Source organism: Eleutherodactylus coqui, chromosome 2 (genome assembly GCF_035609145.1).
Source record: "Eleutherodactylus coqui strain aEleCoq1 chromosome 2, aEleCoq1.hap1, whole genome shotgun sequence".
NCBI classification, from domain to species: Eukaryota; Metazoa; Chordata; class Amphibia; order Anura; family Eleutherodactylidae; genus Eleutherodactylus; species Eleutherodactylus coqui.
This window is the reverse complement of record NC_089838.1, coordinates 330,568,398-330,586,333: the sequence shown is the minus strand read 5'-3', so window position 1 is coordinate 330,586,333 and position 17,936 is coordinate 330,568,398. Positions and strand designations below refer to the sequence as shown.

General features: G+C 41.5%; 1 protein-coding gene across 1 annotated transcript in view; it reads left to right on the top strand.

Moving 5' to 3' along the window:
- The window catches only part of LOC136613046 (dnaJ homolog subfamily C member 3-like), a 28,416-nt gene extending 18,222 nt beyond the window's left edge, over positions 1-10,194 (top strand). The window contains exon 13 of the mRNA XM_066593854.1: positions 9,709-10,194. Coding sequence (XP_066449951.1) covers positions 9,709-9,848 — 140 coding nt within the window. The 3' untranslated portion in view covers positions 9,849-10,194. The remainder of the gene's footprint in view (positions 1-9,708) is intronic.
- Positions 10,195-17,936: the final 7,742 nt, after the last annotated feature.

The following is a 17,936-nucleotide window of genomic DNA, read 5'->3' as shown; positions in this document are numbered from 1 at the left end:
AGGCCATCCAGCCCCGGACTCTTCTTGGGCTTTAAGGAGTCAATGCTTCTTTTCACTTCCTCCTCAGTTATGGACACAATCATGCATTCTGCTTGCACTGGGTCTAATTTGGGCAGAGTCGCACTCTTCAGATAGCATTTAATGTCATCCTCCCTAATCTGCCCCCCTTGGAAAAGATTCCCATAGTAATCTCCAATGATCTGTTGGAGTTTCTTCTGCTCTGACTGCTCCGCCCCGTTCTCATCTAATAGCCCAGTCATAAGTTTCTTACTAACCCTATTCTTACAGGCAATAAAAGGGTCCGGGGTGTAAACCCTCCAATTATCAAACTGTCCCTCAGCTTTAAGAGACTTGAAGCGATCATACTGCAGCTCCTTCATCTTCTGCTTTATCTGGCTGATGCTCGCTCCGTCCACCTTCTCCCCACCGTTCATCCGACCATACAAGCGACTCAGCTGTCGTCTCAGCATAGAATACTTCATATACTCCACATTACTGCGTCTCCTGGCAGCTCTAATCATAAACTGCTTGATGTCCCCTTTCATGCACTCCCACCACTCTGCCGTATCATCAAACATACATTGGGTAGTCCTCCGCTCTGTATAGAAGGTAGTGAAGGCCTCAATAAACTGTGGATCCTGCAGCAGGGAACTGTTCATCTTCCAGTATCCCCGACCGCAGACCCCGGTCCCATCCTGACCCAGCGTGACACTCACTATACAATGATCAGAGAACTCTATGGGGCTGATCCTATACTTGGTGCACTTCATGCCTTTCTTAATATAGATACGATCTATTCTGCTGGCATTACCTCCCTTATGATAGGTGTAAGATCTCTTAGCATATTGTAAGCCATAGGGGTCAACTAAATGAGCCTGCTGGACCAGATTATTGAGGAAGTTCTCATCATACCTTAGTGGTTTATGACTACTGGTTCTATCTACATTACTGGAGACACTATTAAAATCCCCGCACATTATGAACACCCGAGATGTAAAACAATACGGCTTCATCAGTTGGAACAACTCCCTCCTCTCCTTTCTAGTCTGAGGAGCATAGATATTAATAACTCTATAATATATAGTGTCCAATATAAAGTCCAGCATCAGGCACCGGCCTGGACTGATCTCCAGGACCCTCTCCACCTCTACGTCCTTATTGAAGAGAATTCCCACACCATCATTTCTCTCCAATCCAAAGGACCAGAATGATGCTCCATGTCTCCAGTCCCTCCTGGCTGCATACACATCAGCATTACTCTTCAGGTAGGTCTCCTGTAAGCAGAAGACATCAGATCTCTCCTCTGACAGCCGCTGGTAGATCGCCTGCCTCCTGTTCTTAGTCTTTACACTGTTCACATTTATAGAGCAGACTCTCAAACTCATCTAAGTCACTGATCTTTCTTGCTTTTCCTCCTCCGTCCGCTGCTGTCACCTGCAGTGCCCCATCTTTTGGTGGACACTGATGGTTGAGGTTCCTCTTCCTGAAGGTCATCATCAGAGTTATGTAAAGAGACACATTCTTTCTCTGACTTCTCCTCTGATTCTTCTCCCAGCACTCCATACTGTCCGGAGGTTATGGCCAGCACCGGCTGATCCGGGGTTTTCTTTGCTGCGGTGACTTTTCTAGCAGGATCTGCAGTTTTATTCTTTCTTTTAACCGCCTGGAACCCCTCTTCATCCACAGAGGGGCGTCTGGGCCTTGTGGCTCGGTCGGAGGGTTCTGCAGCCTTACATGACTTCTGTTCAGGTGATTTAGCAACTGATTTATTGCATACTTTCTTATTTTCATGAGGTTTCTCTTCAATAGCTGGTGCTTGTAGTACAACAGGGGATTTTTCACTTCTTACAGCAAGGATTTTTCTTTTTCCATCAGATGCATTCTCGGTGGCTGGTACTTGTACTATAGTGGGAGGACCATCCATCTCTCCCTCTGCTGGTACTTGTAGTGCAGCGGGTGAGTTATCAGTCTCTAAAGCAGGGTCACTGGTACTTTGCACTACATTAGTATTAGGACTGTTGGATTCTGGGGCTGTATCTGCTCTTGCGGCGACATCCTCTTTACCTTCCTCCATGGGCTCTATGCCGATATCATCACCTCCTTTATTGTGTTCTGCATGTGGACACTCCCGGAATGTATGACCTGCTCCTAAGCACAGGTTACAGATGACGGGACCTCTACAATCGCTTTTTGAATGTCCAAACTGTCCACATAATGAACACTTGACTCGAGAGCAGTTGAAAGCGAGGTGTCTGCCCCCACACCTATGACACAGACGAGGATGACCAGGGTAATAGCATATTCCGCTCTCTGAGCCTAGATAGAAGGAGTGCGGTAGATGTCTGGTCACACCATTGGCTCGCTCTAATTGGATCTTTACAGTGTATCCACCATTCCAGATTCCCTCCTCATCATAGATTTTTTCTGGATAGTTCATGATCATACATTGCCTACTCAGCCAGTGCTCCAGATCTGCCAGCGCCACCACCTCAGACTGGAACAATATGGTGGCCCTCACCACCTGAGGCTTGGACAGCTGGATCACCTGGAGATACTCCCAGATTGACTGTCCCCTTGTGTCATTATATATACTCCAGAATGCATCCAAGTCATATTGCAGCTTAAAGCTGATGTCGTAGATCCTGCTGGAGGGGATATGGATCAGAGCGTACACCTCAGAGGCTTTGAACTTCATAAAGTCTTTTAGGAGACTTTTCCCAATGTACAGTCTGGAGGGAATGTTCTCCTCTGGCCCCGTGTACTTAATCCTGACAGCGTTTCTCCTCTGTGGTGGAGGGGTAGCTGACTTTGTAACATTGGAGAATAGTCTGTTGAATTGTGGACGGTCAGCAGAGGGATGAGTGCCTGACCTTTCCTCATCAGCAGGCTTACTGACTCCTGATTGATCTGCAGACACACCTGCGGTGGTTTCACACTGTCCTGCAGACACACCTGCGGTGGTATGAGACTGTCCTGCAGACACACCTGCGGTGGTTTCACACTGTCCTGCAGACACACCTGCGGTGGTTTCACACTGTCCTGTAGACACACCTGCGGTGGTATGAGACTGTCCTGCAGACACACCTGTGGTGGTTTCACACTGTCCTGCAGACACACCTGCGGTGGTTTCACACTGTCCTGCAGACACACCTGCGGTGGTTTCACACTGTCCTGTAGACACACCTGCGGTGGTATGAGACTGTCCTGCAGATTGCTGTATACACTCCTCTGCAGATGGCTGAGAGCCTTCACTAATCTCCACCATATCTGCTCCAGTCCATGTAGTTGTCTCTTCACTCATTACACTACACGGTGTTTCATTTACAATGTCAGTACCTGAAGCATACACCAGTTTACTACTTGCATTCATTTCATCAGCACAGCAAACAGAGTCCTTTGCAATTAACCCCTCATTGACTGTCACATTTTGCTCCTCAGTATTAGCAGCATTTTCAGAGTCTGATAGCTCAGCTCCCATACTCAATGACCCTGAAAGAAGTGACCCTCCAGGTGCTGCACCCACACATCTCAGAGGGGTTCCCTGCTCCACCATACTATACACAGCATTATAATCAGTACCTTTTTTCTCAATGGCTTCTTTAATCTTCATGTTTTGCACTCTGGCCTCCCTCTTCATGTTTTGCACTCTGGCCTCCTTCTTTTTCTCCATTACCCAGTTTTCTACTTTAGGTATTGCATTTGCTTCTTTGTCTAGTTGCTCCTTTAATATAGCAAGCTCACGTGTGCAATTATCCAGGCATTCACACTTCATCAGCTTTGTCTTCGGATCCATCTCTATCTTAATCTCTTCTCTTAACTTCAAAATTTGTCTTTCCAGTTTAAATAAACTTTTCTTAGTCACTTTCATACTCAATCCAAATGCTTTACATGATTCAGTAATCTCACCAGCCACCATTTCCTGGTTACCACTTTCTTGATCTCCATGCTGCAAGCCACACTCCAGGCTCTGGGCTCTCCCAGGATCGTCAGCCCAGCTGCACTCACTTCCTCCTGGGTCAGAGGCCATGCCTCCTCCCTACTGGGAGCTCACAAGCACACGTCTATCCTCTCCTATGGACAAGAATAGAACTACTATAATACTGCTCCTATGTACAAGAATATAACTACTATAATACTGCCCCCTATGTACAAGAATATAACTACTATAATACTGCTCCCTATGTACAAGAATATAACTACTATAATACTGCCCCCTATGTACAAGAATATAACTACTATAATACTGCCCCCTATGTACAAGAATATAACTACTATAATACTGCCCCCTATGTACAAGAATATAACTACTATAATACTGCCTCCTATATACAAGAATATAACTACTATAATACTGCCCCCTATGTACAAGAATATAACTACTATAATACTGACCCATATGTACAAGAATATAACTACTATAATACTGCCCTCTATGTACAAGAATATAACTACTATAATACTGCCCCCTATGTACAAGAATATAACTACTATAATACTGCTCCCTATGTACAAGAATATAACTACTATAATACTGCCTCCTATATACAAGAATATAACTACTATAATACTGCTCCTATGTACAAGAATATAACTACTATAATACTGCCCCCTATGTACAAGAATATAACTACTATAATACTGACCCATATGTACAAGAATATAACTACTATAATACTGCCCTCTATGTACAAGAATATAACTACTATAATACTGCTCCCTATGTACAAGAATATATCTACTATAATACTGCCTCCTATATACAAGAATATAACTACTATAATACTGCTCCTATGTACAAGAATATAACTACTATAATACTGCCCCCTATGTACAAGAATATAACTACTATAATACTGCCCCCTATGTACAAAAATATGACTACTATAATACTGCCCTCTATGTACAAGAATATGACTACTATAATACTGCCCTCTATGTACAAGAATATAACTACTATAATACTGCTCCCTATGTACAAGAATATAACTACTATAATACTGCCCCCTATGTACAAGAATATAACTACTATAATACTGCCCCCTATGTACAAGAATATAACTACTATAATACTGCCCCCTATGTACAAGAATATAACTACTATAATACTGCCTCCTATGTACAAGAATATAACTACTATAATACTGCCCCCTATGTACAAGAATATAACTACTATAATACTGCCTCCTATATACAAGAATATAACTACTATAATACTGCTCCTATGTACAAGAATATAACTACTATAATACTGCCCCCTATGTACAAGAATATAACTACTATAATACTGACCCATATGTACAAGAATATAACTACTATAATACTGCCCTCTATGTACAAGAATATAACTACTATAATACTGCTCCCTATGTACAAGAATATAACTACTATAATACTGCCTCCTATATACAAGAATATAACTACTATAATACTGCTCCTATGTACAAGAATATAACTACTATAATACTGCCCCCTATGTACAAGAATATAACTACTATAATACTGCCCCCTATGTACAAGAATATAACTACTATAATACTGCTCCCTATGTACAAGAATATAACTACTATAATACTGCCTCCTATATACAAGAATATAACTACTATAATACTGCTCCTATGTACAAGAATATAACTACTATAATACTGCCCCCTATGTACAAGAATATAACTACTATAATACTGACCCATATGTACAAGAATATAACTACTATAATACTGCCCTCTATGTACAAGAATATAACTACTATAATACTGCTCCCTATGTACAAGAATATAACTACTATAATACTGCCTCCTATATACAAGAATATAACTACTATAATACTGCTCCTATGTACAAGAATATAACTACTATAATACTGCCCCCTATGTACAAGAATATAACTACTATAATACTGCCCCCTATGTACAAGAATATGACTACTATAATACTGCCCTCTATGTACAAGAATATGACTACTATAATACTGCCCTCTATGTACAAGAATATAACTACTATAATACTGCCCCCTATGTACAAGAATATAACTACTATAATACTGCCCCCTATGTACAAGAATATAACTACTATAATACTGCCCACTATGTACAAGAATATAACTACTATAATACTGCCCCCTATGTACAAGAATATAACTACTATAATACAGCCCCCTATGTACAAGAATATAACTACTATAATACAGCCCCCTATGTACAAGAATATAACTACTATAATACTGCCCCCTATGTACAAGAATATAACTACTATAATACTGCTCCCTATGTACAAGAATATAACTACTATAATACTGCCTCCTATATACAAGAATATAACTACTATAATACTGCTCCTATGTACAAGAATATAACTACTATAATACTGCCCCCTATGTACAAGAATATAACTACTATAATACTGACCCATATGTACAAGAATATAACTACTATAATACTGCCCTCTATGTACAAGAATATAACTACTATAATACTGCTCCCTATGTACAAGAATATAACTACTATAATACTGCCTCCTATATACAAGAATATAACTACTATAATACTGCTCCTATGTACAAGAATATAACTACTATAATACTGCCCCCTATGTACAAGAATATGACTACTATAATACTGCCCTCTATGTACAAGAATATGACTACTATAATACTGCCCTCTATGTACAAGAATATAACTACTATAATACTGCCCCCTATGTACAAGAATATAACTACTATAATACTGCCCCCTATGTACAAGAATATAACTACTATAATACTGCCCACTATGTACAAGAATATAACTACTATAATACTGCCCCCTATGTACAAGAATATAACTACTATAATACAGCCCCCTATGTACAAGAATATAACTACTATAATACAGCCCCCTATGTACAAGAATATAACTACTATAATACTGCCTCCTATGTACAAGAATATAACTACTATAATACTGCCTCCTATGTACAAGAATATAACTACTATAATACTGCTCCCTATGTACAAGAATATAACTACTATAATACTGCCCCCTATGTACAAGAATATAACTACTATAATACTGCCCCCTATGTACAAGAATATAACTACTATAATACTGCTCCTATGTACAAGAATATAACTACTATAATACTGCCTCCTATGTACAAGAATAAAACTACTATAATACTGCCTCCTATGTACAAGAATATAACTACTATAATACTGCCCCCTATGTACAAGTATATAACTACTATAATACTGCCCCCTATGTACAAGAATATAACTACTATAATACTGCTCCTATGTACAAGAATATAACTACTATAATACTGCCCCCTATGTACAAGAATATAACTACTATAATACTGCCCCCTATGTACAAGAATATAACTACTATAATACTGCCCACTATGTACAAGAATATAACTACTATAATACTGCCCCCTATGTACAAGAATATAACTACTATAATACTGCCCACTATGTACAAGAATATAACTACTATAATACTGCCCCCTATGTACAAGAATATAACTACTATAATACAGCCCCCTATGTACAAGAATATAACTACTATAATACAGCCCCCTATGTACAAGAATATAACTACTATAATACTGCCTCCTATGTACAAGAATATAACTACTATAATACTGCCTCCTATGTACAAGAATATAACTACTATAATACTGCTCCCTATGTACAAGAATATAACTACTATAATACTGCCCCCTATGTACAAGAATATAACTACTATAATACTGCCCCCTATGTACAAGAATATAACTACTATAATACTGCTCCTATGTACAAGAATATAACTACTATAATACTGCTCCTATGTACAAGAATATAACTACTATAATACTGCCTCCTATGTACAAGAATAAAACTACTATAATACTGCCTCCTATGTACAAGAATATAACTACTATAATACTGCCCCCTATGTACAAGAATATAACTACTATAATACTGCCCCCTATGTACAAGAATATAACTACTATAATACTGCTCCTATGTACAAGAATATAACTACTATAATACTGCCCCCTATGTACAAGAATATAACTACTATAATACTGCCCCCTATGTACAAGAATATAACTACTATAATACTGCCCCCTATGTACAAGAATATAACTACTATAATACTGCCCCCTATGTACAAGAATATAACTACTATAATACTGCCCCCTATGTACAAGAATATAACTACTATAATACAGCCCCCTATGTACAAGAATATAACTACTATAATACAGCCCCCTATGTACAAGAATATAACTACTATAATACTGCCTCCTATGTACAAGAATATAACTACTATAATACTGCCTCCTATGTACAAGAATATAACTACTATAATACTGCTCCCTATGTACAAGAATATAACTACTATAATTCTGCCCCCTATGTACAAGAATATAACTACTATAATACTGCTCCTATGTACAAGAATATAACTACTATAATACTGCTCCCATGTACAAGAATATAACTACTATAATACTGCCCCCTATGTACAAGAATATAACTACTATAATACTGCTCCTATGTACAAGAATATAACTACTATAATACTGCCCCCTATGTACAAGAATATAACTACTATAATACTGCCCCCTATGTACAAGAATATAACTACTATAATACTGCCCCCTATGTACAAGAATATAACTACTATAATACTGCTCCTATGTACAAGAATATAACTACTATAATACTGCCCCCTATGTACAAGAATATAACTACTATAATACAGCCCCCTATGTACAAGAATATAACTACTATAATACTGCCCCCTATGTACAAGAACATAACTACTATAATTCTGCCCCCTATGTACAAGAATATAACTACTATAATACTGCTCCTATGTACAAGAATATAACTACTATAATACTGCTCCCATGTACAAGAATATAACTACTATAATACTGCCCCCTATGTACAAGAATATAACTACTATAATACTGCTCCTATGTACAAGAATATAACTACTATAATACTGCCCCCTATGTACAAGAATATAACTACTATAATACTGCCCCCTATGTACAAGAATATAACTACTATAATACTGCCCCCTATGTACAAGAATATAACTACTATAATACTGCCCCCTATGTACAAGAATATAACTACTATAATACAGCCCCCTATGTACAAGAATATAACTACTATAATACTGCCCCCTATGTACAAGAATATAACTACTATAATACTGCCCCCTATGTACAAGAATATAACTACTATAATACTGCCTCCTATGTACAAGAATATAACTACTATAATACTGCCTCCTATGTACAAGAATATAACTACTATAATACTGCTCCCTATGTACAAGAATATAACTACTATAATTCTGCCCCCTATGTACAAGAATATAACTACTATAATACTGCTCCTATGTACAAGAATATAACTACTATAATACTGCTCCTATGTACAAGAATATAACTACTATAATACTGCTCCTATGTACAAGAATATAACTACTATAATACTGCCCCCTATGTACAAGAATATAACTACTATAATACTGCCCCCTATGTACAAGAATATAACTACTATAATACTGCCCCCTATGTACAAGAATATAACTACTATAATACTGCCCCCTATGTACAAGAATATAACTACTATAATACTGCCCCCTATGTACAAGAATATAACTACTATAATACTGCCCGCTGTTGATGAAGATAGTTTAAAAGGTTATATCTTAAACTTTTCAGAAATGCGGCAGAAGGTTGACGCTGGAGAAGATCCACTAGATCCCGAGAATCAGCAGGGCTCCGGACACCAGCAACAGTGGCCTTTTGAGTTTAACCCCTTCGGCTCAGGAAACTTTCATTTCAAATTTAACTATAACTGAGTCCCCCAGTCCACAAAGTGGCTGATGGGAAAATTGGAATACACTCCACTGGGGGCCGTTCTGTTGGTCGCCTCTATGGACCTCATTCCTCATCCAGAGGGTTTACAGCGATGGAGGAGGAGCGTTGCGCTTCTTTTCTTCTCATATTTGAGTGTGGTCGGATCCGGGCTCCTATTTATCGGAGTGATTTGGGGTTTGTGCTCCTTGAACCTTCAGTGGCCGGTCGTGGACACAGGAAGTAGGATCGCCTTTCAGTGTAAATGGAACTGCTTACACATCCGGAGAACAGAGGCATAGAGGAAAAAGCACTGGGGTGGGGGAGGGGCTCAGATGTATAATAAAATATCTATAATTTTAATTGAAACTCTGTACTGGTTATTGTTACTGTGTATATAAGGCGACTGGTGTTACCTCCTCAAATGGTCATGTCATGTCTGTTCTGACCAGCTCGGATCTGCTTGGGGTTATGTGTTCAGTTTGCAGTCAGTTTTTCATTCTGTGTGATATTACTTGGACCCTATCACGGAAACTGCCTAGAGAGGGCCACAGACACTGATGATGACTATACAGGTATAATAGAGGGGATCACAGCTCTTCTTCCGGACTGTATACTTATGGGCTAAAGCTTGTTTAGTTTACTATAGAAAGCAATGCTAATTAAACTGTCCCTCCATGATGCATCATGGGATTGATGCTGAAGAGAAACTTAAAAATATCACCCTCAAGATGGCAGATGATAAGCTGGGCAGAGGACTCGTGGCATCAGTGATTGAGGAGCCCTTTGAATTTAGGGGTGAAATGCTTGGGCTGATTTCACACAGGCATGTGCGCTATCGGGCTGGCAATATGTAATGTCCCCGCGGATGCAAGGCAAGGCAATTTTGTATTAAAACCGCCTTGCATCACTTCGGTGTAGTAGCGATCGCAGAGTGTTTCCCATTGTTATCAGTGGGGAGACCTCGCATTGTACTCTTGTGCACCTCGTACGCTGTGCGATGCTGCGCCGGCCCCATCAAAAACAAGATGTGATGCGAGGCGTTGTGAGGAAACTCCCAAAGATAAGACATACCGATGCTGCAACGGGGTTCAAGTTTGTATGAGATTTCTGCGTCTCGTAGTGCACAAATCTCGCACGATTTTCTTGGCCATGTGATAATGGCCTTTTTTTTGTCTTTTTCATTTTTGTGGTATTTTCTACTTTTGAATTCATTATTGGATTTCATCTTTTGGACAGGTCTCTTTTTGTCCTCCCCTGGGTATCTATTACCTCCTGCTTATGTTACCTCCTCCCTTTTTTTTAATCAGGGAGAGACAGGTGTGAGGTTCCAGTGTGGGGTCCCTCTTTTTGGGGCGGTTACTCCACTTGTGCATGCAGGTATTATAGTTTGGGACATTATAGAGTGCAGATAAGTAACTTTTTTTTTTTAATCCACATTCACTTTTCTGTGAATTTCTAAATGTTTTATGGCTGTGACTATATATTTTGGCCTGTGGGGAGTGTTTATTACTTATATTCTATGAGCTTTCTGTAGCTTGTTTAGGTGACTGTAAACAGGAATTATGATTAAACTATCCTCCCAGCAGTCAGAAGTGGTATAGCTTCTAGCTAGTGCTGTGCTAATGCGAAAGTGAAATTAAAAAAAAAGAGGGGAACATGGTGGCTGATAAGGATAAGACGGGGGGGGGGGGGGGGGTGCACTACATAGAAATGACTTCAGTATACAGAGGAGAACTCCAGTGTGTGACAGGTGATCAGATGTGGTCTGTGTTTTTGCCAAAGTGGCCCTTTAACTTTTTTCTCCTTCCATTTCTTAGAATCGCAGTGGGAGGACCCTTGGTTTGTAGGTCCTTCACCAAGAAGACCTGGTAGCAGATTGGTGCTATCAGCTAGGCCAGAGGTTGTGGTGAACCTCGGAAGCCAGGTGTCTACTTGGCTATGTCAAAGTAGATTGGATCGATCAATAATGTCATGTTTGCTCAAGGAAGACCTCTGAAGGTGTTGTCCCCAGCTCTTCAGCCCCAAAACATTGAGTCTATGACCAGCGGTGGATGTGACTTTGGAAGCGTTACTTCTTGTACTGGCCAAAGACAATAGAGTTTGCTGTCCTTTGTCCTCTACCTTTTGGCCTGGTCTTGCTCTTCTGCCCCTTTTACACTAAATGAAAATGTCACGATTCCCAGTTGTGGAGTGACTGAGCTTGTGACGTGGTCACCAGGTCATTTGCGCTCGGGCGTCCTGTTTAGACTGCGCGATTCTTGTTGTAAATTGCGCAGTTCTCTGTTGTCTCGGTTTGCGTTTGATGGTGCATTCATCTTCTTCAGCTCCGCTGGTTGTGTCAGCTCTTGGTCTACATCTGGGGGCAATTAGGGAGGGTTTTTAGTTTCCTCCTGGCCTAGGTTCTGTGCTGGTCAGTTCAGTGCAGTCTCCTGCTGTTGGTAAGAGGACATCTCTGGATCTGGACTCAGTGGTTCTTCCAGCAGCTCCTACAGAGAAGTACAGAGCTTTATTCTTTGAAGGTCTTGTTTACTCATTTTGTGGTTCCCCTTTGTCATTTATCGGGGTTAGTGAGTGGCACAGGCATGAGGACTTGATGTGTCCTTATCAAAGTTTTGGGGTGCAGTAAAAGAGGTATAGGGGTGAGGGGTGAGAACATTATGCTCCTACTATATAAGGCACTTGTCAGGCCCACATGGAATACTGCGCACAGTTCTGGTCACCGGTGCTCAGGAAAGATGTAACAGTGCTTGAGGGGGTTCAAAGAAGAGCGACTAAACTAATACATGGAATGACGGGACTGGAATACCCAGAGAGGCACCAAAACTGGGATTATTCTTCCTGGAAAAAGACAGCTAAGGAGCGACCAAATAACACTGTATTAATACATTAGGGGACAATACAAGGATCTCTCCCAGGATCTGTTTATACCCAGAACTGCGACGGTAACAAGAGGCCAACCGCTACGTCTAGAGGAAAGCAGGTTTCATCACCAACACAGAAAAGGGTTCTTTACTGTAAGAGCAGTGAGACTGTGGAACTCTGCCTGAGGACGTGGTGATGGCAAAATCCATAGAGGAGTTTATGATGGACTAGATGTCTTTCTAGAGAGCTATGATATTACAGGATATAGACATTAAATAAGCAGTGGGGTTGTTAATCCGGAGATCTTCTAACTTTCAGTCTTGGAGTCAAGAAGAAACTTTTCAAATGTTGATCCAAGGTTTGTTCTGAATGTCATTATGGCATCAGGAAGGAATTTTTTTCTCCCAAAATGGGGTAAATTGGCTTCTGCTTCATTGGGTTTTTCTTTTTGCCTACCTCTGGATCAACGGGAAGAGCGGGGGGACAAGCTGAACTGGATGGGCATTTGTCTTTTTTTCAGCCTAGCATACTATGTTTCAGGGGTTGTCACCCTCTAGGTTCCCTCCTTTGTGGTTTCCTGGGGTTGCTGGTAGTGTGGTGTGAACAATGACCGGTGGGTGTTTTTGGGTTGCAGCTTGAAGCGGACGTGACCTTCTCATTCACTTGTCGTTCAGTGTGTTACGTTCCTATGTTAAACAGCGAACATTCAGTGTTTAAAGTGTCCGACGTCAACGAGCCAACACTGATTTTCATTCCAGCTGAAAATGAACATGATTCTCGTTTGTTTTTCAGCCATTGGCCCGTGTTTAAACTGGACGATTATGGTTCAGTTTCACTTGTTTGAACGATTTTCTGAACGATAATTATTTTCCGCTCACAGAAGGAAACTCACAGCATGCTCTATTTTTGAGTGGTTACAGTATGGATGGGCTCTGCTGAACTCCATTGAAGCTGCCCCCCCCCCCCCCCCCCCTAGTCCTTCCACAATGACATTGGGGAAAGGACACGGGTACCCGCATCATCGCCTAGCACTGGGGGTGAAAAGGTGAGGATATAAAAAAAAACAAACCTGTACTGCGCATGTCCGACTGCTCACCATGCGGACCATTAGCAGTACTGGAAAGAAAGAACAGAAGCAGGTACATGCGGAGGCTGTCTGGGCACAGGGTCAGATTCCACTGTGGGATCCAGAATCCAACCCAGTCATGTGCAGCCGGCCTTACTCTAATTTTTGCTAGACCATGACCTTCTTGGAGACCCCCATCTAGTAGTGCATTGGACTTCCTTTTGGCAGCTATTTGTCATGGCGTAGATTCCACTAAATTTTGGTTTATATTATGGGAATATTGGCCCATGTGAACAGGATTACCTAGCCCAGTGGTGGCGAACCTATGGCACGCGTGCCAATGGCGGTATGCAGAGCCTTCCCTGCTGACACGCTCACCACTTGTGAATACTGGCCGGGTCCGTAGCTCCCCTGCCGGCATTCACTCAGCACCGCTGCTATCAGCGCTGATCCTGGCGCACGCTGTGACGTCAGTGTGCAGCCGAGATCCTCCTCCCCCAATGTCACCTACTACTTGGTTCCTTGGGAGCAGGGGAGGGGGCGTCCGGCAGCACACTGATGTCACAGTGTGCACTCGGATCAGTGCCAGCAGCAACACCATGCAGAGGAGGAGAGGGTAACTATATGGGTCTCGGGGTGGGGGGGAGTCACTATTACACTGGAGGCTGCTGTGGAGGTGTGTCACTATTACACTGGGGGCCGCTGTCGGATGTCACTATTACTACTAGGGGCTGCTGTGGGGTATCGCTGTCATACTGGGGGCTGCTGTGGGGTGTCGCTGTCATATTGGGGGGGGGTCACTATTATTGCTTGGGTCGCTGGGGGAAGAGGGGAGGTCACTATCACACTCAGGGCCGCTGTGGGAGGGTCACTATTACCACTGGGGTATGTTTACATGTGGCGGAAATGGGCAGGGCTGTTTTAAAATAGACAGGGTGCAGATTTTGACTGCTTTTTGGATGCAGAAATGCTGCAGAAAAGTTATCCAAAAAAGCGCTTCACGGGAAGAAGGCAAAAAACCACCGCGTGGATAAAGTTAAGAAATTTATTGCAACGCGTTTCAGCCCGCAAGAAGGGCCTTTTTCAAGCATACAAAGTAACAAATCACAATCATTAATATAGAGAGAAAAGCATAACTTACAATTAGATGTCATTAGTTTCCTCATGGTAGTCGCCATCTTGTGGGAGGAGTTTACCATGACTGCTCTATGACGTCAGTGCGTCGTGATAGACATGAAGAGCTATAATCAAAAAGATTTGGCCTTAGTTGTAAAGGTTGTCCTGGCGAGATGTAAACTGGACCTATAGCTTTTATATAAGATTATTGTAAAGTTAGTCCGTGGGAGGTATGATGGAATCTACGGAACCAGCGTGATGACGTTAGTCACGTGATTCATATGGACGTAGTTACGTCACCACGCTAGAAAGTAAACGTGAAGGAATCACGTGATGGTAAAGAGCGTCATGACTTCACGAAGTATACGCCCAGAGGCTACGAGGTCCCATAATCAGGGATGATGCGTAATGACATCATTAAATGTACGTCCACTGAATAGATGCCCGCATATGAAAGTTAGTTACGGGGATTGAGGAACGTCATGATGTAATGACGCCTCAAATGTTTCCTCAGCGTATTAGCGTTAGCTGACAGAAAGAATAGGAAAGTCGTGATGTATCAAGTTACAACGTCCAGAAATTGCCTATTTCACAGCGCAGCTTTCATGTTACCTCAGCAGTATAATATAGAACAACCAATCACAGCGCAGCTTTCATGTTACCTCAGAGGTATAAGAAATAGCAACCAATCACAGCACAGCTTTCATGTTACCTCAGCGGTATAATATATAGCAACCAATCACAGCACAGCTTTCATGTTACCTCAGCAGTATAAGAAATAGCAACCAATCACAGTGCAGCTTTCATGTTACCTCAGCGGTATAATATATAGCAACCAATCACAGCACAGCTTTCATGTTACCTCAGCAGTATAAGAAATAGCAACCAATCACAGCACAGCTTTAATGTTACCTCAGCAGTATAATATATAGCAACCAATCACAGCACAGCTTTCATGTTGCCTCAGCAGTATAATATATAACAACCAATCACAGCACAGCTTTCATGTTGCCTCAGCAGTATAATATATAACAACCAATCACAGCACAGCTTTCATGTTGCCTCAGCGGTATAATATATAGCAACCAATCACAGCACAGCTTTCATGTTGCCTCAGTATAATATATAACAACCAATCACAGCGCAGCTTTCATGTTACCTCAGCAGTATAAGAAATAGCAACCAATCACAGCACAGCTTTCATGTTACCTCAGCAGTATAATATATAACAACGAATCACAGCGCAGCTTTCGTGTTACCTCAGCAGTATAAGAAATAGCAACCAATCACAGCACAGCTTTCATGTTGCCTCAGCGGTATAATATATAACAACCAATCACAGCACAGCTTTCATGTTACCTCAGCAGTATAAGAAATGGCAACCAATCACAGCACAGCTTTCATGTTACCTCAGCAGTATAATATATAACAACGAATCACAGCGCAGCTTTCGTGTTACCTCAGCAGTATAAGAAATAGCAACCAATCACAGCACAGCTTTCATGTTGCCTCAGCGGTATAATATATAACAACCAATCACAGCACAGCTTTCATGTTACCTCAGCAGTATAAGAAATGGCAACCAATCACAGCACAGCTTTCATGTTACCTCAGCAGTATAATATATAACAACCAATCACAGCGCAGCTTTCATGTTACCTCAGCAGTATAATATATAACAACCAATCACAGCGCAGCTTTCATGTTACCTCAGCAGTATAATATATAACAATCAAAATGTGATTTTTCCCAGCAAGAGAAACCAAGTAATCTTGTAGATAGGATACCTTTTAATGGCTAACAAAAATACATGATGTTATAGCGAGCTTCCGAACCAACACAGGGTTCTTCTTCAGGCTAAATGGATTGGATCTGAAGAGGCAATCCATTTAGCCTGAAGAAGAACCCTGTGTTGGTTCGGAAGCTCGCTATAACATCATGTATTTTTGTTAGCCATTAAAAGGTATCCTATCTACAAGATTAATTGGTTTCTCTTGCTGGGAACAATCACATTTTGCTCTACTGGCTAACACGGTACCAGATCTTTGTTTTCATTATATAACAACCAATCACAGCACAGCTTTCATGTTACCTCAGCAGTATAAGAAATAGCAACCAATCACAGCACAGCATTCATTTTACCCCAGCGGTATAATATATAGCAACCAATCACAGCACAGCTTTCATGTTACCTCAGCAGTATAAGACATAGCAACCAATCACAGCACAGCTTTCATGTTACCTCAGTATTCTCGATATCCAGCAATTATAAAGCGAAACGTTCGGCGGATGCATCATTTTGTGGTTGAACACTCATCCCGTTGCTGGTAATGCCTTTTGCTTTCGTGCTTGAGATGGAAATCAAACGATCTTTGTCTGGGGGGCATAACTGTCGACGATGCTCGCACGCGCACCACCTATCGTAGGATAGATGTACTATGCCAGTAATCTTCCCAGGAGTGTACTCAGCAACTTCCCAAAGTGTCATGGCGATTGGATGAATGGTGAAGTAATTAGAGATGAGCGAGCACACTCGTCCGAGCTTGATGCTCTCTCAAGTATTAGGGTGTTCGAGATGCTCATTATTGGAGACGAGCCCCACGCGGTACTCGAGTCAATTCCATTTCCTTTCCCGCATGTTTAGCGCCATTTTCTAGCCAATAGACATGCAGGGAAGGCATTACAACTTCCTCCTGTGACGTTCCCGCCCTGTCCCACCCCCCCTGCAGTGAGTGGCTGGGGAGGTCAGGTGACCGCCGAGTACTTAAAGCGGTCCCGCCCGCGGCTCGCCTCAGACACACACTGGCAGAGTATAGGGAAAGTGCTGCTGCTGCTATAGGGAGAGTGTTAGTATAGGATCCTGTCCTCAAGAACCCCAACGGTCCCTCTTAGGTCTACATCTGAGCGTGTGCATTACTGTTGTGGCTGGCTGGGAGCAGTAGTGCACCGTTTTGTTTTTTTTCATCTTGGGCTGTGCAGGCCATAACAACTATAGCGTTCTCTGCAGTCTATTATACAGAGTATAGGGAAAGTGTTAGCAGAAGTG